General features: G+C 45.8%; 1 protein-coding gene across 2 annotated transcripts in view; it reads left to right on the forward strand.

Annotated features, from left to right (window-relative positions):
* Nucleotides 1–26915, forward strand: part of KNTC1 (kinetochore associated 1) — a 913665-nt gene that overhangs the window by 214825 nt on the left and 671925 nt on the right. For both annotated transcript variants that reach the window (XM_078667574.1, XM_078667573.1), the window contains exons 22-28: nucleotides 4652–4795; nucleotides 12001–12057; nucleotides 12141–12242; nucleotides 18468–18587; nucleotides 19462–19605; nucleotides 20128–20226; nucleotides 20835–20938. In XM_078667574.1, coding sequence (XP_078523700.1) covers nucleotides 4652–4795; nucleotides 12001–12057; nucleotides 12141–12242; nucleotides 18468–18587; nucleotides 19462–19605; nucleotides 20128–20226; nucleotides 20835–20938 — 770 coding nt within the window. The remainder of the gene's footprint in view (nucleotides 1–4651; nucleotides 4796–12000; nucleotides 12058–12140; nucleotides 12243–18467; nucleotides 18588–19461; nucleotides 19606–20127; nucleotides 20227–20834; nucleotides 20939–26915) is intronic.

Below are 26915 nucleotides of genomic sequence, written 5' to 3' on the forward strand. Positions count from 1 at the left end.
GTACTAGGAGAAGTCTTCGCGAGGTGGGGAACTCCAGACGTAGATCTGTTCGCCACCGCAGAAAACAGCAAATGCCGAGACTTCGCCTCCAGGTACTACCAGCCGGGGACACTGGGGAATGCGTTATGGATCAACAGGTCGAACAGCTTTCTGTACGCTTTTCCACCCATTCCCCTGATTCCGACGGTTCTCATCAAGCTGTCCCAGTCCAGGGCGCGGATGATACTGATTGCCCCGGAATGGCCCAGGCAGTGGTGGTTCACGGACCTGCTTCACCGGTCTCTCCTTCCTCACATGAAGTTGCCGTGCAGGCCGGACCTTCTCACGAAGTTCGGGGGGCAGATGTTGCACCCCAACCTCTCGTCTTTGAGTTTGGCGGCATGGCTCCTGAGAGTGCAATATGGCCATCTTAATCTCCCAGAAGATTGCATGGACATACTGAAGGAGGCTAAGCGACCTTCCACTAGGACTTCGTATGCTTACAAGTGGAAGAGGTTTTGTATCTGGTGCAAGTCCAAGAACTATGACCCGACGACATGTAAGGAAGATGTCATCCTTCCATACCTTCTACATCTGTCGCAGTCTGGCCTTAATGTCCATTTCATTAAGGTCCATCTGGCTGCATTGACTGCCTACAGGAAATGCCCTTCACAGACTTCCTTCTTCCAGATCCCTGTGATCAAAGACTTTTTGGAAGGCTTGAAGAAAGTGTTTCCTCCTGTCAGGCTTCCTTCGCCTTCATGGGAACTGAATGTGGTGCTGTCCAGGTTGATGAAGGAGCCTTTTGAACCTATTCATAAGGCTTCGTTGCAGCACCTGTCCTGGAAGGCGGCGTTCCTCGTGGCCATTACATCGGCCCGCAGGGTGAGTGAAATTCAGGCGTTGTGTTGCCAAGAACCTTCAACTGTATTTCATGCTGCTAAGGTTGTTATGTGTACTCGCCCTAAGTTTCTTCCCAAGGTTATTTCTGATTTTCATGTCAACCAGACTATAACTTTGCCTACGTTTTTTCAGAATCCTTCATCTCCAGCGGAAAGGTCTTTACATTCCCTGGATGTTCGGAAGGTGTTGAAATTTTATCTGGATAAAACCAAAGATATTCGTAGGTCGGACCAATTGTTTATCAATTATGGATCAGTCAGGACAGGTCTTGCTACCTCGAAGCAGTCCATCTCGAGGTGGATTGTGTCCTGCATACAATTGTGTTACCAAAAAGCTAATAAGACCTTAGGGGGTAAACCTAAGGCTCATTCCACCAGGGGCAAAGCTGCCACGACTGCTGTGCTCCGTAATGTTCCAATTGCAGAAATCTGCAAGGCGGCCACTTGGAAGTCGGTCCATACCTTTGCTAAGCATTACTGCCTGGACACTGATCCCAGAGCAGACGCTCAGGTTGGGCAGGCTTCGCTGCGAAATCTGTTCGCACAATAGTGGTGTTATTTTTCGTTTCTCCACCGCCGCTTTGGTGTGGGGATGGGCTTGCCATTCTATTCACTAGATTATGACTATACACAGAGATCCCCTACTACAGAAGGAGTAGTTTCTGTCCTGTAACTCCAGTTCTGTAGTAGGGGTATCTCTGTTATAGTCATAAATGCCCGCCCTCCTCCCCGGTGGAGAGAGATATTCATGTAAGGAATGCTACAGGTCTGGCGTGTTGCGCCTTCAAAAAGAACTGAAAGTAAAAGGGACCTGCAGTGCATTCTGGGATACTGTGAAGTACTGGATAGTTCTCTTAAAGGCACAGTATCCTGTTCTGAGCCACATAATGGCAGCCTATGCGGCTTGTCTGTCCAGATCTTACTCTCTATCATTCCAGGGGTTTTTTTCTGCTGAAGCAAGGGAAATCTGTACAGGCTTTGCTGTTTTGTGTATTTTTTTGGTGGAATTTCTAGTTGAAGTACTGGACAGTGTAGCCTGTGTTATAGGCTGCATTATCTGTCTTTAATTCTCTCTTAAGTGTCTGTGCAGGTCTGCATTTTTCGACACTTGAAGAGATTATTTTTGATTGCTCCGGGGTCCACGCACATGGGCGGGACTATTCACTAGATTATGACTATAACAGAGATACCCCTACTACAGAACTGGAGTTACAGGACAGAAACTACTCCTTCTCTGGGCCTGCCCACCGAAAGTAAGATGATATAGAAAGCAGAAGCACTAGATACCATAGAACGATAAAAATCAGGATGATTAGTCAACAATACTGATCCAAGAGGAAAGAAAAGGAAGGAAAGCAGAAAAAAAGGGCCATAGAAATTAAGAAAAACAAAATAACCCCCCCCCCATCTACCCGCCACCCTCCACCCCTGCAGATGGCTATAGCCCAACCCCACTAGCAGCGTGCCTGTCGCCCCAACGAAACTAAAACTCTAATAGTAGGAAAAATGGAGGAGGGCATCTTCATACATGCCCCCGGTCCCCCCTCCCTCCGCCAGAACCAAGAATCCCCAAATATGGTCAAAAAAATCTATTGGTACAAAATACGTAATGCTACAGGGGAAACTTAAAAAAACATCGCCCAGCCTTCCGGTAATTTTATACTAGCAAACCCCATGTCCCGCAAGACTCGGTGCCGTCGATGGTTACTCCATCTCATCCTTTACCCTTCCGCACTGACATACGAACCCCCTCCGGACGAGTCATCTCTTCCGCAGGATAATCAAAACAACGCAGAGCCATAGCAGAGTTCGAACAAAAACTTAGTAGGGAGATGAAAATGCAGAAAACACCATCAGGTGCAGAGATACAGTCCCCCACTATAGTCTCACAATGGTGTGTCACCAACCATCTTGGTGGTATCGATGTGTGGGGGAGAGCTGCGGTCCCCCGCCAGTCTCAGTTCCCATCGAAAGGCTCCGGAAAGGGAGTATCCAGTGTTCTTCCCACAATAATTGACGATCGTGGGCCGGACGAACAAATTGTGGCACCAAGCTCACTACTGTCACACCAAACTCTTGTTAGGGGTTTCAAAACTTCCCACAGTGCGGAATCTGCTTTCTCCATCAATGCGGCCTTCTTGTGTGTCACAAGTCTTTCCCCTTCTCTTAGTGAAGTAGGGTCCAGCCTGATTTGCACAAATTCAGACAGTCTGTCCAGCACACCTTGAAAGCGGGCTTCCAGACAAACATGAAGCGATCGTAAGGCCGCTAGTACAGTTCTTAGTGACGGTTCGGTCTCGGTCTGTTCCACCATGTCTTGATCGGTCTCAGGCCAATTCACGTCCCCCGAGAGCATGGACTCGCCGTGGGAAACAGGTAACTGTGGAACGGAGCACTGTGGAGGGGGACTAAGCATTTGTGACTGTGGGTTTCCGGGCGTCGCCACAGCAAATCAGAGATCCCAGCCCAGCAAGCGCCAGTGGAGGCCGTTCTGGGCCACCGGGCCAGAGAACCCTGTCCACCACTCCAGTCGTGTACCGTCACCCCTCCGTTGATATTCGCCAAGGATACAGACCGTCAATCACAATGATCCGAATTTTTTTTTTTGGTTCAGCAGACCGGACCCTGCCACTCCACCACAGCCGATGTTGATCAACTGAGCCCTGGCTGGGCCAGTAATTGAGACCCAGGCTTCAAAGTTGGATTAGGCCACAAACTTCCACACAACGTATCTTTGTACTCCGAACCGGTAGAAAGCTCGGGATAGCAGCGTTCCGTTCTAGACCGGTTCATAGACTCGAAGGCAGGGCAAGAAATCAGGATTAAAGACAGGATCTTCAGGTTGGAATCGGAGGTCGGAGGAGCCGGGAGCTTATGCGGCCATCTTGGTTGCCAGCATAGCTCCTCCTCGTGGGTGAGAATCTTGAAGGTGATTCTTGCCTCTATGGGGAGCCAGTGGAGTGTGAAGGTGCTGGGTGATGTGGCAGTGTCGTGGCAGGTTGATGATTAGACTGACGGCGGCTTTCTGGATGTTTTGGAGATGGGTATATTGCCTAATTTATTGCATATAGCACCAGAATGTACCCTTTTTATGACTACATACTGTTGATCTGCACCTCTAACTCTGCAATGTACAATGCATTTTTTTGTACTCTTGATAGCAACATTGGGGAACAGTATTAAAATGCAGCCCTGAAAGAAAGGGGTATAAGACATTTCATACCTGCATTTTTGTTTTTTTACTGTTTAAGTTTCCCATAGAATATTTTGCAGTTTGGCAGATTGTATTGTAATATTATGAAATTAAGGTATTACATTGAATAAATATCAAATAACCACTGTAAAATGTCGTTTTGTATAACGTTGATGTTGTGAATGGATTTGTAATTTAATAAGTCATTTAGAGTTCAAAATATTACTGTGAAAATACTGGTCATTCATGATGATCGAATCTTCTCTTCTGGCACAAAAAGGGGTGGGGCAGAGTTTGTGTCGAGGGCTTTCAGTCTTAAAACTCAAATTTGAAGCCTGTCACTGAGAGATGGAAATTGTAAATACATTTTTAAAAAGCTTATAAATATAGTGGCTGTAATTAAAGAAAATTGTTAAAATTAAGAATAGCCAGTTGATGATATAGGTAATGAAATCACCACACTGTACCTTCAATTAAAGATTGCTTATGTAGTTTCAAACATTTATATTTTGGTGATTCACATATGATTTGTTTGCTACAGTTCTGAGTTTTCAAAATCCTTCTCTCTCTTCTTTAGGCTGAGTTTGAAAGCATGTTTGATGAGAAGATATTGGCAGATCTACTTGGTGTGATTCCGGCGAATGTTCCTCCGGGAGAACTGGGTCTCTGGTTTAAAAATGTCCTAATACCCTTTGTAAGGAGAACTGTGCCTAAAGGACAGGTAATTTATGCATTTACTGTGTTAATGTATTGCAAAACATAATTGTGTGTTTTGTATGTAGAGGACTTTGATTTAATTTTGTTTCCTTCTAAATAGTACAGAGGTATTTTAAGGTAATAGTTGTAGGACTGTTTTGGTTTTCTTTAATGTTTGTTTTGCGAATTCCCAGCGTTGTCATTGTCCCAATTTGCCTTGTAGCTCCACCTGCTTAGTGTGTCTTGCGCACCTAGATTTGAGCCTTTGCTACTGTCCTTGCCAGGCTCCTTTGTGTTCTTTGGTGAGCCACGGAATTTTAGTTTTCCATATTCTTTTTTCAGACCAAGTCAGTAATTTTCTTTGTTTATTGTGGCACATACACCCTTTTCCTCTCAAAGGTGTCTGAATAACTGTTTTAGCTTTGGGGGTTTGTGCATAATATTGTTTTTGGCTAAAGTTATTTTTATGCCCAGGGATGCACTGCACAGGGAAACCTAGTCATGTCAGAACAGACAACTTCTAATACCCAGTTGGTGAAGAGGTAAACCCCTCCTGAAAAAGCCAAAATCTGACTGCAGCCACAGGTAGGAGCAGAATAACCAATCCCAAGTTCTGCTTAGTTACTCTCTCAATCGCTGCCTGCCCAACAGGCACCATCATAGTTCAGAAACTATTGTTTGTGCCATCCGTGATAGCCTACTTTGGAATCTACCATTTAAACCCATTGTAAGCTCCAGTAATTTAGCTCTTTGGCGACACAAACCTTTCATTATGCTAATGTTTGGGTTTCTAAGTTTCCATGGTCTGCTTTTAATGGTGTCTCACATTTGAAGGCATTTTCCAGTTTAACATTTTTTTTATTATAACCTATTTTATTGCGTCAAGTGGCAAATACAATGCGGGGCTCTGTAACCCAAAGGCCGTCTGCTACAGTTTAAGTACAAAACATTATGCATTGACATTTAATATACATATTTCTCAGAAAAAAAGGGGAAATAATAATACAAAACCAATAAAACACCCCTCCCCTGCACTGTTGTATACTGCATCACAAACCTCGCTTCGAATACTGCCACATCAATGACAATTCCTGCTCAGACATTGGTCCCCTGTGCCACAGTGGTATGTTCCTGTTTTAGTTGTGCTTCCATCTGTTAAGTACACAACCCAGTGCACTACTGGTTCACATTTCCCTGACTCGTTTAAATCCTTTATTTCCATCAGAACAACTCAATTCCGAAATAGATTGTGAAGGAGAAAGTTTGAGTGCATGTCGGTCTCACCCACTTCATCATCACCACCAGTCGGCTGTTCTTCGACACTTGCGCTGGTTTGCTTTCCAGGTTTTTGTAGGTAGAAATAATTATTAAATAAACATTATTGCTTAGAGGGAGTACAGTTCTACTATGATGCAATGTAAACTGCTTTCAGGTCGACGTTACTTCTTAAAGAAAGCATCATTTTGACAGATGTGCCTCTTCAAGCTCGCGGAAATATGTTTTGGATATGGAGTATAAGCATAATTCTACTTGCATGTTGTAGGAAGCTGGCTCTGTATATACTATACCAAAGTAAGGTATAGGGTGCACAGAATCCAGGGAGTCCCCAGAGGTATCGCAGAGGCTAGGTTGGGTAAGAACTAACCGCTCTCCTTGGGTAGTGTGGGCGAGCAGTTAAGCCTGTCCAGAGGGAGTGTTCAGCATTTATTTTATTCACTCAATCAAGACTAATGGCACACACTCTGACACAATCCAGACTAATTGAGCAAGTATAAAAAAAGGTATACTTGTTATTTTATTTATAGAACCAAGCAGGACTTGGTGCACGTAGGTAAAATATACTTTCAATTGTAAACCTTTACACAAATGCAATTGAGGAAGGATTTGCAATTATTACAGGATGGTACGACTTTAAAAAGCAGTTTGGGTTGCACAGTAATTACTTTTAGAATATTTTTTTTGTACCTTTTAGATTATGTTGAATACTGGGGGTGTTATGCCTAAATAACACACCTAAGGATCTCACAATACAAGGTAAGTAAACCATTTCTTGGCTTGAGTTATACTTACCGTTTTCCCCATACAACAAAACAGTTCAACACAACATTATAGTCCAAAATCTCGTAATATGGGTGCTTTTGGGAAAAAAATGGATAACGATTTTACAGGTAAATAAACATCTTACAAGTAGGAGTTTTGGGGTTATGAGCAAGGTTTCCCAAGGTCTAGGTAGGCACTCGAGTTGCACCACCAGTGGCACAGGGCCGGCCGGGGGGAAAATGCAGGGGCCCAATGTTAGCCAATGGGGCTAAGGGGGAGCTTCAGTTAGGGATTGGTTACGTGCAGGCCACTCAGATGTGGGAGCAAAGCTCCTGGGGTTAAGGTCAGCACTGCAGCGGCCAACGACCCAGCACAAGAGCTGCACCACCAGTGGCACTAGGGCAGCCGGGTACCAAGAAGAAGTCGGGGACACTGTGCTTTTCAATGGAGTCTTCGGTTCAGCAAAGTTGCTGCAGGCTTGGGCTAGGAGACTTCCTGAAGGTGACCACCGACTAGAGAGATAAGTTGGGTTCTTGGGGTATACCTGGACACCATCGATTGGGTCACAACGACAAAAAAGCTTACAATTTGGCGCTTAAGGGGTATAATAAAAGAATCGTGGCGGGGAAAAACCTTTCTCTCTGTTAAAATCTCACAGACTGGGAACCAAAGCAAAGAACGTTTCAAAACAATGAAAGTGTTCTCTTCTCCCTCTGCGGTTACTAGGCCATTCTCGCCGACTGAGGCCCCGACGAACCACCTAGCCTCTTCTATGAGAGAATTTTAAAAATTCAAGACACTTTTTCCTTGCAGCCCCTGGCTGATGGTGCTAACCAAGCTGTCGCCTCCCTGCCCACTTGGCTATAAGTCCCTCAGCTTTTGCAGTTCCCTCTTATACCCCTGGAGAAATCACTGGATATAATGAAAACCCTTAAATCAGGTTCACCGGCTGACCCTTGTCCAGCCAAAGTGCTGGCATCTATAGCAGAGGTAATTAACCCTGTATTAAACCGGATCCTAAACGCCTCCTTGGAGTTGGGAACTGTTCCCGACAGGTGGAAGAGGGCCAAATTTCTCCCCCTGTTAAAAAAAAAAAAAAAAAAAAAACCTTAGTGTTATCACATCATATGCTGAAACAAATCAAATCTTCCATCAGAGCCAGTGTGGTTTCAGGTCAAACCTTAGCACGGAAACCGCACTTCTAGAAGTCTCTGAGACCATCAAGGAGACTCTAGATAAAGGTGGGAAGGCCGTGCTGATATTATTGGACCTATCCGCGGCTTTCGATACCGTGCCCCATGATCAGCTCCTCCTGAGACTTCAAGATTGCGGCTGCGGGGGCACGGTACTTCTTTGGTTCTCCTCCTTTTTGAAAGACCGCCAACAAACCGTCTGTGCTCCGCCCTTTACAGCATCCGTTCCCATTCTAAAGGTTGGGGTCCCGCAGGGCTCGATTTTGAGCTTCACCCTCTTTAATCTTTATATGACCCCCCCTCCCCCCGACTAGATAGTATCGTACGCTGACGATAAACAACATCATTTTACCTGTGACAACGAGGCAGACTTTAGAGGAGAAGTGATCAACACCTGCCTCACCGAGTTATTTCTTGGCTCCAATCACATGAATTGAAATGTAAAACTGAGAAATCGGAGATTATGTTTTTTGGCTTCGCTATTGATGATATCTGGCGTAATTGGTGGCTCCAGGATATGTTTTTCCCCCTACCTTCTCAGTGAAAATGGAAAAAAATGTAGGTGTCAGACTTGAGGATAATCTATCTAACACCCCTAAGCCCTATTTCAGATACTCAACACTTTCATCTATCCTAAAGCCTGCAACACGGAAAAAGCACCAACTCAGATTTTATGTGACAGTATAGCAGGATACCTCACACAAAAAAATGTATAACATGTATAACAAAATAATCGCAACCCCCAGCTTTTGTTCAAACCTCAGTCTCGAATCCCCCTGTCACATTCAGCGTTAACAAACTAAAAGAATTCCATTTGCTCACTACTGAGGACACGGAATCCCTGCTGAAAGACTAAATCTGGATTCCCTACTGACCTCCTCCCAGCCAAAATCTCCAGATTACTTCCCACTCAGCTTACTGCCCCCATCAGCGTCATTCTAAACAGCTCTTTAAAGGATGGCAAGCTCCCAAAAGAGTGGAAAGCTGCACAGATTCTGCCCAACAGGAAAAATACCAAACTGCCCCCTGACGTCATTACCAACTACCGTCCCATCTCACTGCTCCCTCTCCCTGCTCCTCCGACAGCCTCAACCACACAGTCTGGCTTCCGCCCTAGTCATTGCACTGAATCGGCTCTGGTAACAGTCACAGACAACATCCGAATGCTTGTGGACGACGGCCGAGCAGTGATTCTCATGCTGCTCGACCTGTCCGCAGCATTGAATACCATCTCACACCAGATCCTGCTGGAAAGACTAAGAGCCAAGGGCGTTCAGGACAACCCACTAAAATGGCTGACTGATTTTCTGAAGGATAGAACCCAAACAATCAACCTTGCTCCTTTGAAATCTCAGACCACCACGGTTTCCAACAGAGTACCCCAGGGTTCATGCTTGAGCCCCACCTTATTTAACATTTACGTCACCCCACTTGCGTCACTTCTGAGAAACCTGGGGTTCATACCAATATCCTACGCTGACAACACAACTACTCCTCTCCTTCGACAAAAGCTCCACAAACATCAAGGCCACCTTCTCAAAGGGCATGAAAACCATCACTGAATAGATGAGCAACTACGTACTTCAGTTGAATGCAGAAAAGACTGAAACTATGTTATTAAAAGATGCAGTAACTAGATAGTCACCCAACTGGTGGCCCGCTGAACTGGGCCCAGCCCCGTCCCCAAAACAAGTGGTTAAGAACCTAGGGGTCTAAATTGACCACAAACTTAGCCTCAAGGAGCATGCTACTGCAACCACTAGGGCCTGCTTCCATGCATTAAGACTGCTTCGCAGAGTCTCTCCCCCTCCTTTTCCCATCTTCCTCACGGAAAACCGTGGTAAAGCACTGGTCCTGAGCCGCCTGGACTACTGTAATGCCCTGCTGATGTCAGCCAAGGAAATCTCCCTGAACAAACTACAAGTAGTCCAGAACATGGCTGCCCGCTTAGTGGCCAGTGCCCTTCCCAGACCTGCCTCATTCCCCCTACTCCGCAAACTACACTGGCTGCCCATACTCAGAAAAAGCATGGTGTTTAAGGCCTCAAATAAAATGGGACCCAGATACCTGTCCGACAAGTTGGTCAGATACACAGCCCCCCCCCCCCCCCCACCTGAACCCTCCGGTCAGGGTCCAAAGATCACCTAGTCGTACATGCATAAAATATACCAGATTAGGAGGCAAATCCTTCCCGTACCTGGTACCCCAACTCTGGAATCAATTACCCAGGGACATCCTTCTCTATACCAACTACCTGTCATTCAGAAAAATGCTAAAAACTTCACTGTTCTGATCCACCTTTTCTGACTGCTACAGCGCGGCAGAACCCTGACAGGGGTGATTGATGCACTCTATAAATGATATAAATAAATAAATAAATCTATGAACTCCAAAATTCAATCTGTAGTGGGCACCTGCTTTGGAGTACTTAAGACGCTCAAGCAGTTCTTTCCTCTGTTGTCAGTAGCACACAGGAAAATTGTGGTCCAGGCGCTAGTTACTTCTAGGCTGGACTATGTCAATGTTCTGTACTTGGGTATCCCTGAATACCTGCTAAATCGACTACAGGTTGTACAGAACGCAGCAGCTAATGCGATACGCATGCTCAGCCTCAGGACTTGGATGTCCTCCCACCTGATTGCTATGCACTGGCTCCCGATCTTTTAAAGCAATGGTTTTGGCCTTCAATGTGCTCCACGGCTCGGGCCCCATTTCTCAGGAATAGAGTCCAATTTTACCGCCCACCTCGTGCTCTGAGATCCTCTGCGCTGCATCTCATGCTAATTCCTGTATACCATCGGGCACGTCTAGGGGGTCGCTCCTTTCGGGTGCCTGCAGCGCACTTTTGGAATAGCCCCCTCCTGCACTCAGACTGACACAGGACCTTTTGTCCTTTAGGAAGTCATTGAAAACATAGTTATTTCAGCAATAGTATTTCATCTCAGTGATCCTAGTACCTGTTCGTCAGCCATGACCAGGATGTTTATCCCCGGGACACACAATCGAGTAGCCGTGCGCTCTATAAATCCCAAATAACATAACACCCAAGCCCGTGGGGCATCTGGTGCAGGGGTGTCTTCTGGCGTCGGGCTTGCTTAACAACTCTGGTCGTGGTTAGGGGGACCTTTCAGACTGAGGCTTTGTCTTAGAGCTTGAGGGAGGACGGGGATCACCAGATCCCAGGTCAGGATGGCTGGGGAGACCTCCTCATGGTGTTGGGCCACTTGATCTTGAGGTGCAGAGTGGTGTACAAACGTGGAGTCGCCGGATTCCCGTTTTAGAGTCTATGTTGAGCAAATCTGGTCTTCACGGGAGACCGTGTCTTTAAGGTGAGTGCAGGGCAGGTCCTCTGGGCTCTAGGGAGGCTGCTTGACACGCCGGTTTATTTGTCGTAGGCAGGTCGGAGACGGGACAGGCCGGTATGGCTGGGGCCAAAGCAGTAGGTGTCCTCTTCTTCCTGGGTCAGCACGGCTCTTCAGTACTTCTTCCTTCCTCGAATCTGAGGAGGCAAGGTTCAAGGTTGCCCCTAAATACTAGATTTAGGTGTGTTTAAAACTATGTGCAGGTTGGGACCAAAGGGCTCTTCCTTGGGGTGGGTATACCCCCTATTTTTCCACTCTCCAGTAGGAGAGGGGCATGGGCTATTGGCTCTAAAGAAATATGCTCCCTTTGCTCCAAAAGCTAGCTAAACACCTGGAACGGGTGGGTTGAGTCAGGGGTACCTGTTGGAATAGATAAGAGAGCTAGGGTGCACTGGGTTGCTTTGCCGCCTGTTATTCCCACCTGTTATTTAATTAAAAAATAGGCTTTACATCATCTACATGGTGAAGTATTCCTAATAATTTTAATACTGAAACTGACTTAAACATTTTAAGGAGCTTCTTTAAAATGATGGCTAGTACTTCTGTAAAAATAAACTATTAATTTCGCATATGTTGGCTTATCTGTTTGCTATGATGCTTTATGAAAAGTTAAAACTATTGTATTTTTATTACAGAGAGTCATGGCGAAATGGTTGGAGCATAAAGCACGAAGCCTTGAATTGACTGATAAGGTGATCACATTTCTTAAAAAAGATTGTTTTATGAAAGATTTAAATCTTGCTCATACTTTACTGATACTTTGATATTTTATTAGGCAAATTGGCCAGAGAATGGACTTGAGATGGCAGAAGTGTATTTTACATCAAAGAGTCCCAGTAATCTTGGCTTGGCATCTTCCTGGCTTTGGATCCCTATGGTAAGTAGGATATTAATATGAACATCAGCAGTAGATGTGCAATTAACTTTGAAGCTTGCATGTATGCACAGACATCTAGCTAAAATGTAGGCTCTCTGTTTTATATCAAATTCTGTCCGAGTGTTATTCATAGATTACAAACTGTGCATAAGAACAAGAACCATAATGCGTTCAGACTTTCTTCAGATGTCCAGTCTTTAGATAGCTAGAAAATAGGCACAGTTCCACATTACATTATGAACGAGTCCTGTGAGCCGACTCTGATAGGAGAGCTTTGCATTGTTTCGGAAAATAACTCAATTGATCGCACTGTAGTACAAGCACAAAGCCCCCTTTAAAGGCTTCTGGAATGGTTGAATGCTTTCCTCGGTCGAACGACTAACACCCTAGTGGGTAAATAAAGTAGCATGAGAACAGCAAAAGAAACGGAGAAAAAGGAGAAAAATATAGAGAACCATCAATAACCGTACACAGGGATCCTCATAACTAGTGTACTGATCTTGGGGGGGGGGGGGGGGTGAGCTTTGGGTCGAACGGGAGTAGCCCCGCATCCAGCATGGGGGGGTCCGCAGCGAAGGCAAGGATCCCAGGGGACCCAACCACGGGAGGAAGGGTACCTTAGTTAAATCAGGAAGAAATGCAACACCCTTAATCTCGGGCTGCAAGCAAATAACCCTCCGAAAGGTAACCAACTAGAGGGCTCCAAATACAGTCAAAGCTCTTGCGGGAATCTTCAGTTATGTCTGACAATCGTTCTAAAGCCAGTGCACGCCACAGACGGGCATGCAATTGGGTGAGTGAAGTAGCCTCCGGTTTCTTCCAGCTGCAGCCAGAGCTATCTTAGCTGATCCCAAGCAAAGTCACATGATGGACCTATCCCAATGATCTGCTACTTGAGCAATGGGTCATGGACACCCAGTAGGATGTGTTCCATATAGTCTCTGTTGGAAGTGGGGGGTCCTTATCTCTCGCCGCCTCCACCAAATGCTGAAGGCAGGAGTCCCTGTCCCACACCGCTGTCGCCCGGTGCAAGATCGGGACCCCTCATTTCAACGTTAGACTAAGTAAGGACACCGTCTGAGATAGCACTGCTGCCCCCCATTAGTAGCTTGGCACGAGCAGCCTTGCTTATCTCCAAGGCAAGAGTGTACGGTATGTTCAACCACACTCAGTTACTCAATGATGTCACCACAAATAGACTCCACACGAGTTTTTATATAAACGAGTATAATCTTTATATATGAAGATAGAAGATATGACCACAAAATACAAAACCAACATATAATAATGGGTAGTATTCTTTCCGGTGGATTGGTAGGTTCTAATCCTAACCACCGCTTCTAACCAACAGTTAAGCTTACTTCTAACCATTTCCAAAAGGTTAGGCAGGTCGTATTGCTAGAATCACATACGTTGCAAAAGAAATACTGCAATGCGCAACGATATACTCCTGTACTGTGCAATAGAGAAACAATGCCATAGGTAGCGCCACAGTCATGTACTTTGCAATAGAAGTAATAATGCAATGCATATCACTATCAGCATGCCCTGTGCAAGGAAGAAACAAAGCAATGTGTCACGCTTCAATCATGGACTGTGTAATGAAGAAATAATGCAATGCGCCACGTTACAACCATGTACTCTGCAAGGGAAAAATAAAGTAATACAAAAGTTCGATATTTAGCAGCAATAATGCAAAGTGTAATACGATAGTTTAGGTGCTCCGGTAACAGTTGCCCCCAACCTGGATCAATGATTACACACATGTACCGCTTCTCACTCCGGCCCCAGTACTGCCCCTCCTTGGGCCAGCACGGGCCTCGATCCGAGCCGAAGCAACAGGCTCGCACAGCTGACAGAAGCGAAAGGCCGAGAGAGTGTCCCTCCAAGCCCGCATCCCACCCCAGGTGGTGATCCACATTATCTGGGGGGGCGCGACCCCACTCTACTCTCCTCCTTCAGCGACTTGGGCCTTGATCCAGTACTCCATCAATGGGCATGGCGAGCTCAGGCCGGCAGCTCAGCTCCTCCGAAGCTACCGGACCAGCCGCTAATGTTTCACTCCGAGGGCTCAATGACCTGGCCCTCCTTCCGGAGGTCTCACCGAGACCCGCACTCCGCACTCTGGAGACTTACTTCGATTTCGGTGCACACACTACACAGGCACTCCTCACCAGCGCCTCTGGTTGCACCAGGACACGCACTCTGCGCGTCCAAGACTTGCCTCTTCTCCCGGGTGTACACGATGACAGGCGCTCTTCAACAACGCCTTGGCTGCACCACAACACACCCTGCACGTCCGAGAGTCACTTCTACGCTCAGTGCACACACGACCAGGCGCTCTTCACCAACGCCTTGGCTGCACCACAACATGCACCCTGTGCATCCGAGATTCACTTCTACGCTCGGTGCACTCAACGACCAGGGGCTCTTTACCATCGCCTTGGCTTGCACCACGACACACACTCTGCGCGTCCGAGACTCTGCTTACTCCTGTGTGCCCATGATCACAAGGCACAACTTCTGAGGGTCTCAAACTGCAAAAGCACGCCCACACCGCGTTGCTTGTGGCTTCTCCGGCAAACTTTGATGTTCCTGTGTTTCCAAACAGGGGGCCCTTGGGGTTCAGGACACAACACAAAGCACAGTCCTGTTCAAGAAGGGGGGTGGGGGACACCACCCACTGCAATGTTTTCTTCAGTCTCTTCCTTAGAAAAAGCTACAAACTGCAGGCCAGCCCCAGATCACAAAGCAAGGGTCAGTCCTGTCCAGCAGTCTCTTCAGCAACTTCTTCCTTGACAGAGGTTCTTCTTGACCGCGAAAGAGGTCAAAGCCTTTACAGACTCGACCTGTCCATTTCGCCATTCAAAACTACACCAAATTCTAGGGGTTTCAGTTCTCTTAGTTATACCCCTTCATGTCTTTGAAGTTCTTTGTGCTCAGGGGTCCCTGGCCCCTAGCCCAAATCAGTTCTGGTTGTCTGCCTCCCAGTGTCACTTTTTTCCCTTTGCTACGGGGGTCTGGATCCTTAATCACTCAGCAGGAGATGAGTCAATTGGTTTATAGCACCAGCATAGGCCTTTTCACCTCCTAGGCTTGTCTCCCCCCTCCCCCCTACTCTCCAGATGCAGGGTATCCTGGTACCATCTCAACACCTTCCTGGGTCAAGATCTCTCCCAGCTCCAGACAGTCAATCCACATTTAGCAGAGACCCACAGAAATGCTTAAAGCACAAACTTCAGCCACTTTCTAAAAGAGTAGTTTCTGAACACAGTGACAAAACCACTTTCACAGAAAGATGTGTTATGACCCTGTGAGTTCATACATACTAAACTTCACCTCTCCATTTTAAACTTATAGGAAACTAGGCTAACAAACAACACCCAGCCTCCCCCATTTTGTCCTATACGAAATGGAGTGTTTTTCACTATCAGGATCTTACACACACACCTTAGTATATGTCATGGCTTTTACTTACACCCTGCCCAGGGGTTACCCGGGACCTACCACAGGGGTGCCCAATGTGTTTGAAAAAGGGAAAGTAAGGCCTGACAAGTGGTTGCACTTGTCAGACAACATGCTAACTTAGCAAACTGCGCGCAGGCCCTACATTGCAGGCCTGAGTTCCCTTCTCTGCGCGCCTTTTCATTACTAGCCCTGGCACACACAGTGCACATCTCTAGGGACTTTACTAGTACAGCAAACATACCAATCATGGCCAACCAATTGCCATTACACTTTGCACAGGGAACACTTGTACTTTGACACTGATCAGCAGTGGCAAAGTACCCAAAGCATCTAAATTGGCAACTCTGTCAGGAAAATGGTCTAGGGGGAATGCAAAAAATTTAGGGAACTTTAGCCAAAAAGGCCAATCCTACAGTCTCCAATTGGGTACCCCAGGATGAGTCTGATTTGGGACAGAATCTCTTTCCAGAAGGCCTGTATGGCCGGGCAGTCCTACCATACATGTTGAAAGTCCCCTAGGAGGCCGCACCCCCGCCAGCGCCGGACAGATATGTCTGGAAAGATTGAATGTCATTTTTGTGGGTGAAGATACCAATTGTATGATGTTTTATAGTGGGACTCTCTCACATACATGGAGCGATTCAATTTCGCTTATTTTTATACAGGGTGTCCTTTTGCTTCTCCGAAGGCGGTGACGGTAGCATGCCCTCCCAAAATGTTCTGTGACGCTACGAGCATTGCAGAGTCAGATTGAGCAGGAGTGTATATAGAAAAGAAACACACCCTCTCCCCATGGTGCTGGATCGAACACATTTTTCTAGTGGGAGTAGTTCACTCATGGCTACCTGACGGTAGAGTGGTTGATGGACCCAATGCACCAATTGTATGTAGTGTTAGAGTTCAGTCTGTGGGAGTTGGAGGCGAGCCGTGTAGTCTGCGAAGGGGCGTATTGTGTCTCCCTGAAAAAGGTCCGAGATCACAATGCAGCTGCCTTGTCTCCAAAGGTCAAAGGGCCCTTCGTGAAGTGCTGGAGGAAAGGCCGCTCTAAAATGAATGGGTGTATAGGAGAATGGGAAAGTGGTCAGTGGCAACGTTTTGGTCCCTGTATCCCATACCTGTAGGGTTGTTGAGGTAGAAATACTCAGGTAGGCGTTGGCGGATCTGTCCGATTTTTGTCTCCAGGGTAAGTCCCATATAGTTCTACCCTTCACCTGTCTGTCTATATGGAGCCACAATTTTTCTGACTCTCCAAGTGACCATTCACTCATGACCCGTAGTTGAGCAGCCCTGTAGTATATTAAAAAAATCCGGGAGGGCAAGGCCCCCTTTGGCGAGTGGCCTCGTTAAAAGGCGACAAGAGCTGTGCTCGCTGTCCCTGCCAGATGAACTTTATAATCATGGATTTTAATTCTCTAAAGAGACCCCCTGCCGAGTGGGATAGGAAGCCACTGGAAGAGGTAGAGTAGGCGGAGGTTGTAGGCTCTCGGTTTTAAAATGCAGGAAGGTAAGCACCGCGTTTCTAGAGTCTCAGGGCAGAAAAGGTCCAGGACCAATCCTATTGTATGGCCCCGGAATTGTACATGGTGGGCATCTTTCATTTTACTCTGAATAGTTTCTTTGTGTTGCAAGTTGTGGATGCATGCAAGAATGGCACCGAGCGTCTCCCCTTGTGTACCCAGTATAACTGTATGTTGTTCTCTGACATCCTGTTCAGTATCTGGTGGATAAGGGCCAGTACTGTAGTCCTTTATGTCAGTTCCCTCTGATCCATTCAGTGCGTTATGAATGCAAATGTGGTTTCTGCAGGAGCGGTTCTCTAGGTCCTCAGCATGAGCCTGTAGGGTTAATTGCTATTCTTGTCACAGGTCTTTTTGTTGCAGATGCTTGAGCTCCTCACCTCGTGCCTTTTCATTATCAAGTGTAAATACCCTGCTGCCCACCTCATCTTGGTCATGCTCGACATCCCTGAGGTCCTGTGGTAGCTGATGTCACAGTAATTGGATGTCATCACGCAAAGAAGCAGAGGGATCCTCCATGAATGTCTTTGTCAATTGAGCGTCCAAGTCCCCTCCCTCCACAGGAGCCGGGTACCGCTGGGGCTGTTGACTGACCTTAGTCCGGTCTTTCTTCCCATGTAACTGTGTAAGGCAAACTATTCTAGTGGATTCCATAGTGTGAGCTGTCCTTGTTAGCCCAGTAAGGTGAGGTTAATGATGGTGTGGTGACTTCTTATGCTTAGTTTTCTAAACATGACCTTGTGAAACTAATCACTTAAAGAAGGAATCCTATCAATTATTGTACGCTCATTTATTTCTTCTTAAACTAGTCCTTGGGCTTGGAGTTTTACTTAATCTTTCAAAAGAAACCTTGAGTATCCTCTTTGAAGATGTTGATCTTGTAGATGCAGTTGCAAACCTTTTCCGTAATAATAATCTATATATTGGTCAATGTTGATGATCTTAATCTGAACCTTTATGATCTTCTCTTCTTCTTTTATGCAGATGTCTGTATATTATGAAATAAGAAATTGTATTTATAGTGCTTTATACTGGAATATAATATGTTTGGCAGTTACCCAGCCTGTTTGACACATTGCACAAAAGATACTGACTAATCTGTTCATTTTATGTAATTGAGCCTTCATTTCAAATATTGTTTCTTTTTCCAATATGTTTGCTTCTCTTTACAGCTTAAAATATTACTGTGACATCAGTTTTACCTCTAAGATATTGTATTTTTGCCTTTTCCCCCTTCTAGAAGGAAGATGGAGATTGTGAAGAAGCTCACAAGTTAATGAAACTGGTTAATAATTTGCAAGATTTGGTGGACCTACATAGAAAGTACAACTGCAAATTAACTCTTTATGACTTTGAAAAGGTAAAATGTAAACATGACTATGAAGTAGATTTCATCTTAAGTTTGGTAATTGCGTTTCTATCTGTAATCAAGCTTGTTGTCATTGGAAGTTTGGTGAAAACTGGCGTCATTTGTCAGTGAGCTTAACCATGATATTACTTAGGATAGATAATATAGTTTTCAAATTGCTTTGCACCGTTTATTTTAGGTTTTATGAGGTTTGCATGCATCTTTTTTAATTATGTTTTTTAATTCTATGTTGTCCCCAAACTGTTTCTTGGTCTGATCATGGTGTGTTACATGTTAGCCTGAAAATATTTTGAGCAGTCTCAGAAGTCTTTTCTACTGAAGCTATGTTAACTTCTTGCATCTACAGTTCTGTGGGTCTTTCTTAAGGAGCAAAGCTTAATTATGAAGACCTCAACCAAAAATTACCAGTGAGATTTCTTTTTTCATTGAATATTACTTGGAACGTAATTTTGATTCATAATTGAAAAGTTCTGAAACTGGAAAATCCAGGGAAAACAATCAAATTCTTCAAAATAAACCCATCCAGAATGCACTTCACAAGATGTTTGTTCGTACTACATTGTAATTTATGTTCAACTAAAATTGAAACTTATTCAAAGAAAGGTTTCGTTAAGTTTTAATAACGATACCTTTGATGTCTGTATTTAAGACTGGAATCTCACTTTTTGCGTACCTTTCAATCATTAATATGCAGTGTCTTATAAGTATAATTTAAACATTGGAATTGAAATTATTGATGATGATATGTCTGTATTTGTGCATTAAAGTGATTGATTAATAAATGTGCTAATTTATTTGGTATCTGCTGCAGTGTGCCTATCTCTGGCTTGTCAATCTTAAATAATATGTTTACTCCTTTTCCTAGGAAACCACAACTACAATTGTGTTCCGGATGCTGGATAAAGTTTTAGCTCCGCAACTTATTCCTTCAACTTTGGAGAAAGTCATAAGACCATATATGCACCACTACAACCTGCAAGAGGAAGAACTGCTTCTTCACTACATAAAGGTAATAGGCGTGTTTGAAAATAATATTTTTTTTATTTCATTAAATGTAATCTGCCTAGTTGGTTGGGTCTAAAGGTGCAGAAAGAAAAATTGCTAACTTATTAGGTTTGCGTCTGACTCAAAGCTCTTTTTGTAAGCTGTTTAAATCTGAGTGCCTAGTCTACTTAGCTCCGTTATTAATAACCAGTACAATAAACAGTTGTAAATGAAAGCCCAAGACATGCGTGTGGGGCTTATATCTCTGGTGGCACGGATTGTAATCCAATGTTTTGGTCTCATCTTTGCAACTTTTAACTTGAAGAAAAACGTGTATGCTACATATCGCTTCTGTGTTCAACCACTAATGTTTTACTTCTCTTAAATGTTTTAAATTTAGTAACTCTTGGAATATTCATGAAATATGTACATCATTATAACGGAGTTCATTCTGTACATCTCCCATTGCTCAATACTATAGTTTTTTATTCTTCGGAAAAGGAGGAAACTTGTCAAAGAAAACATGTTTTGTCATCCAATCTTGCAGGATTTGCTGGAACGCTGCAGATCTCGATCTGCCTCGCTGTTTGAAACTGCTTGGGAGGCAAAAGCATTGGCTGTCCTGGGCTGCATGTCTGATACAGATGTGAGTATATTTATTTAGGATATTGTCTTAACTGCCAAATGTTTAAGAAATGTCTGGTCTGTGATGATAGTGGGAAATGTAGCATTTTTGGGGTTGTTAAAGAAAGCACATAAAACTAGAAATAAAACATTTTAAAAAGTTCATATAATGGGCAATAACCAAGACCACTAGGTTTAATTTAAAGAAAAAAATATCTGAGTATGATTGGGAAGAAGGGAAGGGCAGTGGAAAGATGAAGAAAAAGGAAGGGTGATGCAATCAGGAGTATGGTGGGCACTAAGGACCTCCCATTGGACATTGCCTAGCCCAGCAAAGAAGAAAAATGCAGCCATTTTGGTTAAATGGACATTCACAATGATGGGTGCATTAAGCTTGACAAAACAGTAAGCAAAAATCCAAATTATTTTGCCAGTCCTACATTAGTCAGCTCTTTGTTTTAAAATCATACGAATAAGTGTATCTTGTCCATGTTGTGAGGCAACTGTAATGTACAGATGGTTCTACTTTAACAATTAGTGGTTATAGTTGCTGAGTGAAAACATTTGTTTTATAAGACCGAGTGAAATGTACTAATTTTTGTAACATTACCCCTGTTCCTCTCCATCCAGCTGATTTTGGATGCAGTGCTGCAGATAATGTATGGTGCAGCAATGCCCTGGAGCGAGACCGTGGAACAGCTGGTAAAGCAGCATTTGGAGATGAACCATCCCAAGTAAGGCATAATGCTGGTATAGTTTGTCATTTTGGAAATGTAATGTATCGTAACAGTTACCATAAGCCTACTCTGTGGGTGATGATGTGTAAGCCCCACAGCACACCATGTTACACCATTTGTGCCGTAAATCAAATGTAAGTGCCTAAGGATTGACATATGTGTAACTCCTCCCTTGAATTGAACTTCTGCTTCCAGATTAGGTCATTTGATCAGCTTTTGTGCCACATTTTCAAAATGCAGTGGTCCCACAGTGACGCCTTTTACTTCAACAATTGGAAAATGCATCCCAAAATGAGATGTTTCTAAACTCAATTTAACTGACCTCATTTGACCAATGATTCTGAATAATGCTTGAAAACCCTGCCTCATAAATGCTTATTTTCTCCCTTGAGTGTGTGTGTCAACCATATACAATGACGTAAGTACCTCAAACTCTACCCAAAGGAGAACATTATACACAGAAGAAAGAATATATGCAAAGCAAATGCATATATCCATCTTTATTTCTGCAACCTCTCCAAGTCTTAAGTTTATCTGCATATTATGTTCTTTAATCTAGCTATTTCATTTTACAGCCATAAGATCATAGTGAGAGTTCACTGTTGTGATGTGTAGTCCCTAATTTTCCATTGTTGTGGGCATCCAACAAGCATGGTGCCGTAATGTTTGTCTGATATGTATCCTGGTCTTTGATAGTTGGTCACACTGTGAGACATCAAACAGATCCTTGGCAATTTATCAGTTTGAAAGTCCCACCAGTTGCAGTTTCAAGTGAACTCAGAATAGGCATCAATAGTTCCATGCAAGAGTGGCACTGCTTGGATTTGAAGGAAGGTGCTCGGTGAAATGCTCAATATACAAGGCAAAGGGATTTAAACATAACTCATTGCTTGATAGGGTTCCAACGTAGTTGGCATCTAAAAGAGGGGATGGTTGCAGGTTTGTCCAGGCTAAACATTTTATGAATGGCCCAGTGCTAAATCAACTGAAGGCTATGAATTGGTTTCTTACTAAGACCTAGTTACAGGTCATTACAATAGTCCACTCTCAACATGACTGTGGCTTGATCTACAAGTTTGCTAACCGAAAGAAAAGAAAGCAGAATTAAGTTAACTTCTTGAACTGCAAGTCCAGGATGAGGGACTTTACCAAACAGATCCCAGGCTTTGACACTGGCTTCTGGAAATTTTGGAGGGCTGAGTGTTCCAGATAAGCAGCCCACCAGCTATGCAACCATACTTTGTCACTCTCAGGACAAGAACATGAGTTCTATTTTAGTGCCATTTTATTGTTCCAGATGGCCACTTCAAAACTGTTCTTTGGTGTGGCTAAGCAAGACATCCAGTGGTATAATGTGCCTCGTGTTTTCTGCAGAGGATAAACCAAATTAATCAGGTGGGCCAAGGGGGGCAACATAAATGTTAAAGTGTGTATAAGAGAGGGGCCCTGAGGGACCCCTTGCCTAACCTGTCTATTGGAAGATTAGCAAGCCGGTATCTTACCTGCTTGTGTTCTGGCCTGTAAGTAGGACAGAAACCAACTTAGAGCTAGGCTGCACCTTGAATGTCGGGTTCATACAATTGAATCAGCATGGTGCATGAGATGGTATTGAAGGTGGCAACAAGGTCTAAAACTTTAATGGTAACTGTCAGAAGAAAAACATGGACAGTAATTGCTAGGAATATTCGGGTCTGCAGAAGCTTCTTTCAGAATTGGAGACATTATAGCATGCTTCTAAAACCAGTAACATGGCACAAAACAGAGGAGCACTTAATGGTTCTGTGAGCTGGGGGAGGGCCGGAAAATGTTGTGGGATCAGTTTGTCAATACCACAATGGAAAATAAAAAACGGGAAAGGTTTCTCAAGGGAGAAACAGATTTGACAGCTAGCTTAAATTTCTTGACCAATTCTGGGGGTCAGAGGATCGAAGCCTCTGAGAATCCAAAAGAGAATAATGATTAATGGAAGCATAACTAGCTGTTATGAAATAGTCAACAGTGATTGCAGCAGAAAATGTTGAACATTGGATACAGGTTCACAGATGTCTTGAGCAGGGTGTAAAGCTTGGGAATTACAATTGAGATGACAATGGTATCAACATTTTAAAATATTGGTTTAGAGTTGGCTGAAGCAGTCATGTTCTTTTTTATGGTAAGTGGCTTTAGTTATCCTAATTTCAATGTATAGTTTCTTAAGGCAACTGAATGCTTTAATTTATTCTTGTGATAACAACCCCGTCTCCATTTCAGTTACAATTTTGTGCATTATAGTTTAAGTTCTGAGAGTAAAGGCTTGGGAACAATGGTTGCATAATTTTTTGATAGGGGTAGTTGAGTCTAAAAAGAGAATCTGAAAGAAACACGTTAGTGATAGATTCCTTACCTTAGAATTACTCCCAAGCGTCCAACTGGATCCGGAAAGTTTTCGTCAGCAGTACCCCTGCCCGTCGGTAGGCGTCGTCGTCCGGCTCCGCGTACGTCGCTGGCGTCGAGATGACGTCGCTGGAGCTACTTAGACGCACCCACACGCGCTGTCAGTTCTTTCTCTTTCCGCACCAGCAAGCGCAGATCCGGAGAGAGCGGTACACCCAGTCAATTTTTTGGATTTTTGTCTATTTTTTTTATTTTTTACTTCTGGTGTATAGGAATGCCCGGTTTTAAGTCTTGCGGGGCTTGTCCCAGCATGATGTCGGTGACGGATCAGCACCGTGAGTGTCTCTACTGCCTGGGGCACGATCACCACTCAGTCGTGCCCCAAATGCCAGGCCATGGCTCTGAAAACTTTGCGGGAGCGGTCCTGAAAGTTGCTAGAGGCCCGGGAGTCTGCTCCAGGCTGTTCAAGGTCCCGTGGGAGGTCGAGGGACCGGTCGCGGAGCCACCACCACCATCGTTCGACAAAGCCTTTGCACTCTGGGTCCGGAAAGGTGAAGCACAAGAGGTTGAAGCGTTGTCGCTCTTCACCTTCCCCTAGACTGTCACGCGACATGGCTGAGGGTGCGGGTGGTGCCACCCCACGGCTCCGGCGGAGTCTGCGCAGTTGCGGACAGCCTACCTGCCCATCCCGGAGCTGTCGGCGACTCCGTCCCAGCTGCAGGACTTTGTCAGCCATGGCCCATCTTTTTAGCCTGTCCGGCCCCGCCGGCGCGCCTTCGGGCCCCCTCTGGCCCATCTGGGGGTCCTCGCTCCTCCTCTTTGTCGCCGGCTCCAGCCCCGACTTCATCGATGACTCCGGTTTCAACGCTGTGAGACCCCTATGGATCCATGCATGGATCCCAGCCGATGTTGGGTGGCCTCATATGACCTCCATTGACGTTATACGGCACCGCCACCGGCGTCGGCCGGCTCCCTAGCCGTCAGGACTAACCTCCTGACAGAAGTGCTTCGGCCGGCATCTTCCTCTACGGAGCCTCTGCTGCCTTTCAACGATGCACTTTCAGATGTCCTTTTGGGCACCTGGTCAGGCCAAAGACAGGGGCTCCTGTGGATAGAAACGTGGTCCCAAGCCATCGCCCGGCCTGGGTGACCCCATTTTCCTCTCCCAACACCCTACGCCTGAGATCATGGTTGTCCAAGCTTCTGCGTCCCCAAGCGCATTCCCTTCCGCACCACCGGACAGGGAATCCAAGAAACTGGAGCAGTTTGGGAAGAAAATGTTCACTTCTGCCTGTTCAGGGCTGCGGTCTGTGAACACTGCATGCCTCTTGGACCGTTATTCACACTCTGTGTGGGATACGGTTGCGCAGGTGCTGCCTCAGTGTACGGAGGTGGCCCGGACAGTGCTCTTACAAGCTGTTGCTGATGGGAGAGACGCAGCCAATTCGTTTTGGCCTTGATACCACTGACTCGCTGGGCAGAGCGATTTCCACGACTGTGGCGCTATGCCGCCGCACCTGCCTGAGGACAACTGGCTTTTCCGGGGATGTCCAGAACACTCTGATGGACATGCCCTTTGATGGCACTCGCCTTTTTAGCGACAAGGCAGATACTGCATTGGAGCTTTTTAAGGACTCGCGGGCTACCGCCAAGTCCTTAGACCTTTCGGCCACGCACACTCCTTCCGCTTCTGCTTTTCGCTCCTTGCGTGGCCAAGGAAGGGGCCCCCAAACATGTTGGTATCTGAGCCACGGGACTGCGCAGCAACAGTCTCAGCACAGCCGCGGACGTGGGACCCGCAGAGGTGGGTCATGGGGCCAGCGAGCGGGTCAGTCCACCACCTCCCCTGCCGCCACTGCCTCCAAACCTTTCTAGTCCGGTGTTTCAGGCCCACTAAACGCCAGTGGGTGGCAGGATTCGCCATCACCTCCCACACTGGCGCACCATCTCTTCGGACAGGTGGGTTTTACAGCTGGTCCGGAGGGGCTACTCCCTCCCCTTCGAGACTACCCCTCCAACCATGCCACCTCCGTACCAATGCATGTCTGGGGATCATTTGGCACTTTTCCAGCAGGAAAGGCAGATGGATCCCCGATCGGTCTGCCTCTTCGGGAGGATCTTCTGTCGCAGCAGCGGGGGACGATCCTCCACCCGAACCTGTCCAGTCTGCACCTACATGCATGGAGTTTTAGTGGAGACAGCTGTTTCATTTGACTTCCCTCCTGAAGTCTGTTATATCATTCTGGCAGCCAGGTGTCCGTCCACTAAATCGGTATACGCCTGCAGGTGGAACAAAGTTGTGGCATGGTGCATGCAAAGTCTGTAGATCACCCCCCCCCCCCCCCCCCCCCTTCTGCCCCTCTTTCAGAAGTCCTTTTGTTCCTTCTTTCTCTGGCCAGCTCTCTGCACTATTAAGGGCTACCTTTCTGCGATTTCAGCCTTTCTCAGGCTCCCTGATCAGCCCTCTCTCTTTACAAGTCCCCTGTTAAGAAATTTCTCAAAGGCATTACTCACCTTTTCCCTCCTATTCCGTTTGTAAAGCCGCATTGGGACTTGAATTTGGTTCTTACTTATCTGATGTGCGCTCCTTTTGAGCCGCTTCACAAATGTCCTCTTCATTTATGAACTTTGAAGACTGCTTTCCTGGTTGCCATCACCTCCTCTATGCGGGTGAGTGAGCTCCAGGCTCTTTCCTGTAAGCCTCCTTTTCTGTCTGTTCATCCGGACAAGGTTGTGCTTCGCACTCGTCCCTCCTTCTTGCCAAAGGTTGTTACTGCCTTCCAAATCTGGCAAACCATCACCTTGGCCACGTTCTTTCCACCGCCTCACCCTTCCAGAGAGGAAGAGCGGCTCTGCCGTCTGGACCCAAAACGTGCGCTTTCATTTTACCTGAATCACACACAACAGTTTCGGGTGGATGACCAGCTCTTTGTAGGCTACGTAGACGCCAAGAAAGGTCTGGATGTACACAAGGGGACTATTTCCCACTGTGTCATCTTGTGTATCAAAGCCTGTTATTCTCTGGCTAAAAAGGAACCTCCGGTGGGATTGCGTGCCCATTCTATCAGGGCGACGGCAGCTACTATTGCATTGGGACATGGTGTCCCCCTGCAAGACATCCGTCAGGCATCCACGTGGGCCTCGCTGCACACTTTTACCAAGCATTATTGCCTTGACAGTCCAATCCGGAGAGACTGCTTCTTTGGTTGTTCTGTTCTCCTTGACTTTCTGGTGTGATCTTAGTCCGCAGACCCACCACCGGGGTTGGTATTGCTGGGGTATCTATTCTAAGGTAAGGAATCTATCACTAATGTGTCTCTTTCAGATGCACAAGTTACTTACCTTCGGTAACGATATATCTGTAAGAGCCATTAGTTAGTGATAGATTCCCTACAGCCCCACCCATCATCCCCGTTCTGCGAACTGATTTCTAGGGTTAAGGTCATCCCTTTTAGGGCCCTAGTTTCAATAAACCAGTGGTCAGTATCTTGCATGGCTAAGCGTTCCTGGTGCGGAAAGTAGTGTACAGAACTGACGTCTGCGCGCGTGGGCACGTCTAAGTAGCTCAAGCGATGTCATCTCGGCGACTACAATGCCCGCG

The sequence above is a fragment of the Lissotriton helveticus genome, chromosome 11, assembly GCF_964261635.1.
Source record: "Lissotriton helveticus chromosome 11, aLisHel1.1, whole genome shotgun sequence".
NCBI classification, from domain to species: domain Eukaryota; kingdom Metazoa; phylum Chordata; class Amphibia; order Caudata; family Salamandridae; genus Lissotriton; species Lissotriton helveticus.